This window comes from Meriones unguiculatus, chromosome 5 (assembly GCF_030254825.1).
Source record: "Meriones unguiculatus strain TT.TT164.6M chromosome 5, Bangor_MerUng_6.1, whole genome shotgun sequence".
NCBI classification, from domain to species: Eukaryota; Metazoa; Chordata; class Mammalia; order Rodentia; family Muridae; genus Meriones; species Meriones unguiculatus.
In genome coordinates, this window is record NC_083353.1 from 83836393 (window position 1) to 83847383 (window position 10991).

Consider the following 10991-nt stretch of genomic DNA (forward strand, 5'->3'; position numbering starts at 1 on the left):
AGGGTAGAGAGGCAAAGCGACTTGCCCAGGACGACAGAGCCTGTGGCTGGCAGTGAGGTGGGGAGAAAGGCTGGGGGTGGGGGTGGGGCTGGAGGACTCCCCAAGTCTTCTGTTCCTCTCTGGGCCTAGTTCAGCAAGGTGTGAGAGGATACCCCTGCTGAAACTTCTGGTACCCCCCACCAGTATCTGCAGCAGCAGAAGGAAGGCTAGCCCTGCTAGAACTCTGTCTCTGCTGGCAGGCATCTGGCTTACATTTGTCTTTTTCTAGAGCCAGGAAGGCCAATTATGCCACAGCCTGAGAAACAGCAGTTAGAGCAGTGGGTCTTAACCGTCCTAATACTGCGACCTCATGCTGTGGTGACTCCCCCAGCCATAAAATTATTTCATTACTACTTCATAACTGTAATTTTGTTACTGTTATAAACCATAATGCAAATATCTGATACGCAGGATATGTGGCCCCTGTGAAAGGACCTTTGGACCCGCAAAGGGGTAATGACCCATGTAAAGAACCACTGAATTAGGCTGTGGGGGCAGAGGAATTTCTATTTCATAGATACCTTTGTTTCTGGTGACAAAAGGCATACCTCCTGGAAAACCGGAAGCACGGGGGACCCTGCCATAGAACTGGGAGGCAGAAGAGGCTAGCAGTTGGAGGCCCTCAGGGAAGGGCCTCTGCCTTGGCAGGAAATGAAGTTGATTGTCACCTCTTCTCAGTGGGAACAGGAAGCAGAGCCCAGGCCAGAGCCCATGTCTCCTGTTGGGCTCCCATCATGCCTCTACCTCCACCCCCAACTCAACTTATTCTAGTATACAGAAGGTGCTCAATAAGTGCTCTTTTCTGGTCCCTGAGTGTTATGATTGCCATTTGTGTTTCCCAGTTCCTTCTTGTCTGTAAGCATTTATTATAGACATTGACATGACCATAGTTATTTATTGGGCACTGTGTAAATGTGGTTCAGTGTCACAGTCTGGAGTTTGAAAGCAAGCCCCAGAACCAAGGTCCAAAGTTACTCACTTATTAGCTGTGTGCCTTGGCCTCTGTGCTGCGCTGGCCTCCTGTGTAACAGAAGGTACTGACGGTGCCTTCCTTTTGGGGTCGTTTAAAGGTCTGTGTAAGTCAGCATGAGCCAAATGTTTACTGGGATACACAAAGCAAGTACTCAGCAAATAGTAGCTATTATGATTTTCACACAGAAAAACTGAGGCTCAGTAAGTGGCCCGGGGGTCACTTGAAGGGTTCCATTGCCTGTCTGGGAGGCTTGGTGACAGGTACTCTCCTTTGTATGGAAAGCCTGGGTGCTTGCTTATCTGCGGAGAATGGCCCCATGTGCCTTCTCTTGGGCTGACTTGGCATTGTGGGGGCAGCAGGTGGTGGCTTTGGTAGCTGGATTTCAGAGCTTTGGATCTAGGCTGCCATTAACATTGTTTTGTGCAGAGATGCTATGAGCCTCAGATTGTCCAAAGATATTTTAAAAAATGAAGACACTTGCTATGTGGAGAACGGCGTGAGATGGGGATGAAGGAGGGAGTCATTGATGGGGAGGAGAGTTCTGGGACATTGAAGGATCCAGTGAGGAAGACTGGACTAGAAGCCCAGGGAGCTATTATGGCGGAGTGGGGTCTGAAGGTCACCTACTGTAGAGGTGGGCTTCTATGTTTTGATTAGTGTTGTGTCAGTGGGCATCCGCTGCCCCAGTTCCCCCCAGAGCTCTGGTGGGCATGGAATGCCTGTAGCCTGCCCCAAGGCCTGGCTGAATAGGCAGTCAGGTATGTTTTTTAGAAGGCCAGGAGGGTACGAGGGTAAGGCCAGGAGGGAAGGCAGGCTTAGGATTCTGGCTCTGATTCTGTCAAGGTGATTTGAATGAAGTAGGCAGAAATCAAGCGGCAGGCACAAGCCTGGGAGCTACACTGCCTTCGGCCTACCCTGCTCTGCATCCTGGCCTCTCTGTCTGTGGCTTCCTCAGCTGCACAGTGGCCAGAGCTATGGCTAGCCCCCTTTGTGCTGCCACGAGAAGGAGGCAGGACGTGGAGGGCTGAGCACAGGGCCACGCGTGTAAGTTACCGCTGCCACGGCCTTCTCACCTGGAAGGAAAACTGGGCATCCCTCCCAGTTACTTCTGCACCCGAGTCTCTCAGTCCAGAGCTTACACCTGGCTGTTACTGAAATGCTGCAGCGGGCATAGAGATTGCTCCTTTGGCACCCCTGGTGATATGACACTCCTGCAGAGGTGGGATGGTTTGTCCCTAGAAGGTTCAGAAAAGTAGAGCAAGAGGGAAGGAAAGAGAAACAGAAAGAGGGAGCAGAAAGAGAGGTCTGCAGAAGAGACTGAGCACCCTGCCTCAGTGGGCCTCTGCCTTCAAGGTATCCTCAGTGCCCTGCTGAGCTCCTCTAGAGAAGTAGGGACAGGCTCGTGCCCTCACAAGGCACCTCAGGAGTAGCAGTCAGTGATGGATAGGATTTAAGAACTGCCTGGAAGCTGGGAGCTGGTGGTGCAAGTCTTTAATCTCTCACTTGGGAGACAGAGACAGGTGGCTGGCTGAGTTTGAGGTCAGCCTGGTATACAGAGTAAACTACAGAACAGCCAGGGCTTCACAGAGAAAGCCTGTCTTGAAAAAACAAAACAAAAAACAGACAAACAAAAAGCTGCCGTTTTCTATCTGTAAAATGGCAACACAGTCATTGTAGGATTCTTAGCAAGAATGCAATCCTTAAGGCTCTAACAGCAACCATGGTGGTCAGCACACTGGAGGGTTGCAAAGGCTTTGGGATCCATTTTCTCTCGTCAGGAAAACCAAAGGAGCTCAGCTCTTAGCCCATTGCTCCACAGCCACCACCCTCTGCCTTCGGCTGAACTAGTTGAATCCTGTGAGGTTTTCCCAACCAGCCTTAGGGCTGTGTTCACAACTCTCACATCCAACAGTGTTCGGTCAGACTTAGCAGAGCATCTGGGTAGTTCCTGCCCCTACCCTGAACCCCACAAACCCCAGAGCAAAATGACACTGGCAGTAGCTGAGCACAGGCTTCCCTCCCTGATTCTGCTGAGACTGTGTTATTAGGATTTCACTGCTTATTCTAAAGAACAAGTTAATTTTCCCTTTTCACATCAAATATGGAAAGGAATTACCCACTTACTCAGCTTCACACCTTCGCACATAAATGTCTCCTTACCCCCTCTACCACTAACTCCGTAGCCATCAACTTGATTACTTCCATCCCTCTCCATCTATCACCTACACCATCTCCATCCCTCCACCAATTCCATCATCCCTGCCACTTCTGTTACTGCCATTGACCTCTCCGTTTTCAGCTCCCACATCATCATCATGGCCTCCATCACCTTGACTACCTCCACTATCTGCATCAAGCCCATCACCCATACTGTCTCCATCACCTCGATAAAACCCACCAATTCTACCATATATACCCTCTCCATCATTCAGCCAACTTTACCACACACCATTTTGTCATCCCCACCATCTCTATCACTTTAACTACTTCCACCATCTCTGTCCCTGTCTACCAGTGGTCAGTCCCTACCACTGGTATCAAAACTTGACCAAATACCTCCATCTCCATCTAGAAAAATACAGCCATCTCTATCCTGTATACATCTCCATCATTACCACTTTCCGTCACCTTGACCATTTCACAATTCTGCCACCTCCACCACCTTTATTGCCTGCTCTACCTCTACTGCTTCACCACCACGGGCCCCTTCACCTCTTTTTTTATATGTTGCCTACCCCCTCCTCACCTATTCTGCCACCCACACTGAGGACAAGTCACCCATCCTCACCACGACTTCCACACCTGCTCCTACCACCTGTGGCACTGCCACCACCGCCATGGTCTCTCCTTCCGTCTCACTGCTACGTCCTCATTCCCTTCTGTTATCATTTCTACCACCTCCATCTCCTCCACCATCGCCTCCATCACCAGCTGACCACTAGGCATGGCTCGGTCAAGCCTACCCAGAACTCTTAGTAACAAAATCTAGCCAGACATTTTCTTTGTTTTCTTTTTTCAAATCAATCATGTGTTGATTGTTAGCACGTGTGTGTGTTCGGGGGGTGGGGGAAGGCATACAAACGAGCTATGGTGCACTTGTGTAGGCCGGAAGACAAACTTGTGGAATCCGCCCTATCCTCCTGCCTCTAGGTGGATTTCAGGGATGGAACTCAGATTACCAGGCTTACACAGAAAGCTCTTTCCTCGCCTGGCTGACCCCAGACATAAAAAAAAAATTCTATTCCAGACTCGCAAGTATTTCTCCACAAAGGGCTGAAGGTTTAGGAGTCTGATGGTAGCTCCGAGATGGAAAGGTCATTTGAAAGATTCAAATTCAGTTCTTAACTATGCAGTAGGGAAACCCCAGGCCCACTCTAGGCCAAGCCTACACTCTCACTGGTCCTCCAACAAGTCATGCCTGTTCATGCCTCCAAGCCTACTCAGGTTATCTCCTTCACCTCTTGGTTGGTTGACCCCTCTCCCTGTTGGCAGGACTGTGTGTGTAGGTAGACAGAGCTCCCTGAGGGAAAAGGCATCTGTGTGGCCATCAACAGGCAGTACTGGGGAAATACTGGGCCTAGACGAGTGTGAGTCAAGCCTCCTCAGCGACCAGATGTCCCTTTCCAGCCACCTCCAAGAGGTGACGGCTGATTAGACAGCCATCCGTACTCTGCGCCGGTGGTTCTGGCTTTAGCTTTCCCAGAAGTGTTGGCAGTTGCTCTGGTTCTGAGTCTGATGAGGGCCCGGAAATGCACATTTCACACACTCTCCCTGAGTTCTGGTGGTGGAGAGCCTCAGCTGGTTTTCCTCACAGCCGGTGTGCTTTGCTATGGTGTCTGTTAAGTTTAATTGTCTTCTGTCCCCAACGACCTCCTCATCTGAGCTCCGTGAGGACAAGAACTTGTAGCCATCCAGATATCCCGTGGTCAGCACAGAGCCTAGCCCAGACCGAATGAACATCCAAATCTGAAAATAAAGGGGTAGATGGTCTCTGTCCCTAAGCCTTGTACAGCTCCTTAGGTCTCCTTGATCATAGTCCCGGCCCCTTTAAGTGTGCGCGGGGACGCCGGGACCCTCGGTCTCTGACAGCACAAAAAAAAAAAAAAAAAAAAGAAAAGAAAAAAAAAGCCTTCCTCTCGGGAGCGGGAGGAAACATCTAGGAGGGGGCGGAGGCGCGGCCGGAGCCTGGAGCCCCGAGCTTGAGCGGACGCCCCGCCCCGCCCGAGCCCCGCGCCCAGCGCCCCTCGCCTTGCCGCGGAGTGCTGCGCCCGGGGCGGGCCGGGCCGGGCGGGCGCGGGCGCGGTATACTGGGCGGCAGTGGGACTCCTCCGACAGACGGACCTGCACGCGGCGACCAGCCTCGGGCTCCACGGTGGAAGATGCACAGAGCAGGTAAGAGCCCGCGCTGCCTTCCGCGCACCGGCGGCAGGCGCTGCCAGTGGAGCCTGCGGGACCCGGGATCCCCTCTCCAGCAGCCCGAGAGTTCGGGGTTCTGTCCCACGCACCCCGCCGTTGTTCCCTAGGAAGGGTCCCCTTAGAAACCGTGAAGGACACCCCTCCCTCCAAATCGACCTAGTCGTGACCCCTCCAGTTCTTCCCCTCTGTCCTCTGGGTCCCAGCAGGTCCTCGTTAGCCCGTTGGTGGCCGCGCCTGGCCCCGGGGCGGATCCGCTAAGGTCCCCGACGCCAGAGTCTGTTCTGGCACTCTAGGACCCGACACACCCCGCTCTGCCATCAGATGCCGGGAGCCCCTTGGTTGAGCTAGGAAGCCTGAGCTGTTCCTCTGGGCGCACCCCTCTTAAAAACCCCCTGCTCAGACCCACTACCGGCCCGAGGCCGGGATCTAGAGCTTACTCCTTTCCCAGGCGCAACAGCGTCCCTCTCACTACCCCCCACCCCTTGCCTCCCAGTCTGTGAATCAGACTTCACCGGATCAGGGATTCCGGGAAACACAAGTGTTCTCAAAGAAATTTAAGCGATCTCTGCTGAGGAGTGCCATTTAGCAGATTGAGAGAGTGAGCCCCAGTCGGATGGGCGGGCGGTGCCTGGAATCTGGGTTCCCAACTGCTGTGCTCAGGAAAGCCAGAAAGTTCTCAGAGATGACCATCTGCTGGCAAGTAATCCTAGCTAAGAAGACCCACCTGCTCCTGCTAAGAGCAGTCCCGCCCTGCTTTCTTTCACTGCTATCACTGAGCACAAGGGGAGCCCCCTTCCTCACCAAACACCCTGTCCAATGCCACACTCCCAACACACATCCCCAAAGAAACAGGAAGCCACCATTTTGCCTGTCTTGGAACCATATCCTGCTGCTGCTAGTGGTGGTAGTGGTGTGGTGTGTGTGTGTGTTGGGGCTTTCTTGTTTTTAAGATTATTTTACTGAAAACAGTCATTGTCTTGGAAGCAAGGTTCGGCTGGAGACATTGGGCTGGTCTTAACAACAGGCTGGGTAGGACAGCCACCTCCCTGTGTCCAGGCATTGGCATTGCTGAGGGTGTGGAGACCTGATAATTAATGTAGGTAACATAATTGGGGGAGGGGTATAAGGAGGAATATCACTGTATGGGAGTAGAGGGGACTGGAACAGGGTCCCAAGGCCTGGCCACCCACTGCTGTCTGGGGAAGGCTTCCTTCTGTGGTGCTGGCTTGGCCTGGACAGAGAGAGGCCAGCTTTCCCTACCCTCCTAACAAAACTGCTTGGTAACAATGGAGAGAGCCAGCCTAGCTTCCCCGCATTTTCCTGCAGGAGGCTGGAGCAGGCCCTCCTTCCCTAAGAATCTGAAGGATGGAGGCAATCAGAACAAATTGAGAGGTAGGTTTGGCCCCAGGGAACCTTGGCAGTGGACACTTTTAGATCTAGCTGCCCTGTAATTTGTATCTGTGGACATGATTCCCTTTTCAGTATGATAGTCTCCCACGATGTCTGGTGGGTCCATGATGCCATGCTGGGAGTCTCCTGATCTCAGAGCACCAGGACTCCCTGGGGCTGAATCTCAGAGCCACCATATGCTTATGTGGCCTTGAACAGGTTTCTTAACTGCTGCCCCTCAGTTTATCTATATGACAAATAAAGATCTGTCTCTGACTACTTGTCATTATTAACTAACAATAAATTGACCAGAAAAGCATCCATCATAAGCAACCACTGAACTCATATTTCCCAGGAACTTACAATGAAATGGTTACCACTAAGATGTATTTTCTTCTGTCAGTTTAGTTAGTATCCAAAGAAACCTGATAATTGGAAACTGAGGTATACTGACCTGTTCAGGGGGCAAGACAGGATTGAAACACAGGCAGTCCAGTTACAGACACATTTTGTTTTCAAATCCAGGTCTACCTTGTTGGTTCATAGGGAATGTTTGCCTCTTGACTTTGTCCAGTGTTTTGTGTCTGTTAGTTTCTTCAAACTCTCAATTGTCCCATGAAAAGGTGGATAGTTCTTTCTTTCCTCAGAAAAGAAGCTGTGGCTTCCAGAGGCAAAGGGTTGTGTCTGAGACCACACAGCTATGTATGGATGGGCTAGTACCAGACCCCAGGTTTCTCCCTACTCTGTCTCCCGCTGTCTTCCTGGGAAGTGCCCTGTTGTGGATCACTGGACAAGCTTAACAGCAACCTAATTAGAAACCAGAGGGCTTGGCTTGGGCTCTCCAGCAGGCACCTAGGAATGGATGTTAAATTAAGATGCATTGCAAGGTGAAATGGGAAGATAATTGCTCTTGCAACATATGGTCATGAGTGCTGCTCCAGGGGGAGTGGAGGGAATGGCAGGTGAAACAGACCTGGGGACGGATGTCAGAGTATCAGAAGATGTTGCAGGAAGCCCCTGAGTTGGAAGAGCTGGGGAGATTAACTTTTTTGGTCCAGTCCCTTTACTCTACAGGTAGAGAAACCAAGGCATGGGGAGGGGAGAGACTTGGCCCAGGTGACACCTCCAGTTAGTGGCTTAGCTGGGAATGGAGGCTAAGGCTCCTGGCTGCCTGTCCAGGGCTCCTTCTCAGACTCTATCTAACCTGACTCTTGCGTGGCTGTGTGGGAGCAGCAAGCATGAATGTGTGAGTGACAGATATTTAATTAAAATAGAGAGAGAAAATAGCAGCTACTACGGGGAGCTGGCTGGGAGTGATTTGTATCATCAGGCACTATTGAAATGCTCTTTCTTTCTGTGCCCATCCCTTAGTTAGCATTTTGCCTAAAGGGATGCTCTGCAGTTGTACCATCCCGGCAGTGTGTGGCAAATCACCAGGAGCCTTGGGCTTTGGGGACTGAGAGAGGGCATATTACCTGTAGGGAGAGAGAAGGCTCTCAAGCAGCCAGAGGGTGCACCAGCCAGGTCCGTGCTTGGTTCCATGATCAGGAACTTAATCTCAGCCCAGAGGAGCAATCCCAGCGCTGGCTTCACCTCACCTCCCAAGCTCTAAAACTCAGCAACAAGGATGCGCCCAACCCTGAAGGCTTGTTGTTGCCTCTGGGCTCTGCACACATTGTCACCTGTGCTGACCTCCTGTCTTTGGGTTTTCTCTCATTGTGACTCCAGTCCCTTTGCATCTCCTTCATTGTTGCTCAAAGATAGCAGACTCAATCCTGGAGGTAGGCGCTCCACCTGCCAGGGCGGCGGGCAAGAGCGAGCCAGGCTGCTTTTGTGTGCACACTTGGGTTTCTCTCACCCTCCTCAGTCTCCTTTGATGGTCAGGACCCCTAGGACTCCCTCCTGGGCCCTACTTCTCCCTGCCCATGTCTTCTATCACATCCCACCACGTCCACCTGTGGCAGGCCAACCTCTGGAGCCCAGAGCCCATTGGACATCTCTACTAGGTGTATAAATAACTCACTTGGACTTGTGCAAACTAGAATCCTGGGTCTCTCTTCCCAGCCCTGGCCATCTTGGCTGTTGCAAGTAAATTGGTCTAATGTTACTCTTCCAGGTGCTCAGGTTTAAACTTCAGCATTATCTGAGAATTGTTCTTTCTTTCACATCCATGCCTGCCCCATGGATAGATACATCCTCCCTCTCAGTTCTGTTTCATCATTGGAATCTGATTCCTTGTAGTGGCAGCCTGGTCCAGGCTCCATCACTACAGCCTGGAGTGGTTTGAGAGTCTCCCTCCTGGTCCCTTACCTCCCTCACCAGTCCCATCCATGTCGGTGTGTTTAGCTTACATAGATGTGTCTTCTGGTTTAAGTCCTCTTACTTACCCTGCTCCTTAAGCCCCTGTGAAAAAGCCCAGGTATCAAGGCCAAGCCTCATGTCCTGCCCCTCCTACTACTGTGCTGTTCGTTCCTGAAAGTACTGGCTCCCCTCCTATCTCTTGGCCATACTAATGAGTCCCAGCTTCTCCCTTCCAGTCTACCTCTTTCATGTTCCCTCAGTGAGACCAAGGGTGTTTGTTGGTGTTTCCAGAAACGCTAGACTAGGCTCCCACACAGGATAGCAGCACGGCTTATATCATCTCATGGAACTGGAGTAAAGGGAACGACGTGGGAACTGATGGAGTCCTCTAGTCACACAGTAGTTAGTTACGCCCAGACCCTGCGTTTGACACATGCCCCATCTGCCCGTAATTTCTCTGCCTCAGTTTCCCTGGATTTACCCTTTTCACTGATACTATGGTTCCAATGTTGGGAAGACTCTCTGTGGGAAAAGGAGAGGCAGAGGGTTAGATGGCTGGACTTGGATGTAGGAAACCCAGGTTCTCCTCCAGGGTCACTCTGACCTTGCTGAGTGACCTCACAACCAGCCAGCTGCCAGGGAGGGGCAAGTCACCTCGACCTCAGAGAGGACACACGGAAGCACTGGCTGCAGGGTAGACACGGAGTGCTTCTTGTCCCCCGGGCTCCTGCACAGAGGCATTTTCTTGCAGAATCACGCCTCAGACCCCAACATAACCTTTCTCAAGGAACAGGCACCCACAGATCAATAGCTTGATTGGATGAAGGATGGGTTGGGAGTGGGGGCAATGCAGCCAGGGTGACAGTCATTTTTCACAGTCTGTCTGTTCCTCGGTCATGTCTCACGGTGCCCGTGTGAAATGCCACCTGTTAGAGATGAGAAATGAAAGTCTCTACCCCTGAAGAATAAGTCATGCCAACCTCAGACACCTGCTGTTGGGAACTGCCAGTTGCTATCAAATGGTATACCAGATCGGGCTGGACTCGTGCTGGAAAGATGGAGGGAGGCGCAAGGAGGATGCCCCACCCCAGAGCAACAGGTGCTCTGTGTGAGCAGTTCCTTTCATGCAAATGTCAGGCAGGAGGCACTTCTGTCTTCTGTGTATGTTTTCTATCTTGACGGTACCTGAAAGGGGAGCTCTATGCTGTCCCCGTTTTACAGATGGTAAAACTGAAGCTCAGTTCTACAACTCCTAAGTGGCCAAGCCAAGGTTTGAACCTAGCTCAGCTAACTGTTACCTAACAGGGACCAGTGGCTAGAGCTTATCTTGTTAAACATAAATTATATATATGTATGTGTATACATGTATATATATATATATATATTACCAGTTTGAGGAGTATTTTTCTAAACCAGGAATCATTTGGGCTTGGTAACTCTGGTAGTTCTGACACCTGAGCAGGCCTGGGGGCTGATGTGGTTGACCTAAGGCTGAGTTGGTGAACTTTGGTGAGGCCTTTGAAGGTGGTGTCTTTTATGTGAATTCTAGGGATTGAATTCAGGTCTTCATGATTGCATGGTAAGCACCTTATCGACTGGGCTATCTCCTTGGCCCCCTACTTTTTTTTTTTTGAGACAGGTCTTATGTAACTGGCCTTGAACTCCTGATCCTTCTGCCTCTGCCTCCCAAGTTCTGGGATTACTGCTATGCCCTGTTTGGATATGTTTGGATATACTGAGTTACATAAAAATATATTGTGTTTTTTGTTGTTGCTGCTGTTTATTTGTTTTGAGGCAGGGTCTCACTATGTAACCTTGTGGGCCTGGAACTCCTTATACAAACCAGGCTGACTTTGAACTAACAGAGATCTGC

At 51.2% G+C, this 10991-nt stretch overlaps 1 protein-coding gene across 5 annotated transcripts in view; it reads left to right on the plus strand.

Moving 5' to 3' along the window:
- Nucleotides 1–5220: 5220 nt before the first annotated feature.
- Fgd5 (FYVE, RhoGEF and PH domain containing 5) overlaps nt 5221–10991 on the plus strand; it is a 100327-nt gene continuing 94556 nt past the window's right edge. For 3 of the 5 annotated variants that reach the window (XM_060383759.1, XM_060383758.1, XM_060383757.1), the window contains exon 1: nt 5251–5404. In XM_060383759.1, the coding sequence (XP_060239742.1) occupies nt 5392–5404 (13 nt within the window). In that variant the 5' untranslated portion in view covers nt 5251–5391. Of the gene's footprint in view, nt 5405–10991 lie in introns of all 5 variants that reach the window. The other 2 variants (XM_060383760.1, XM_060383761.1) reach the window with 2 other exon arrangements.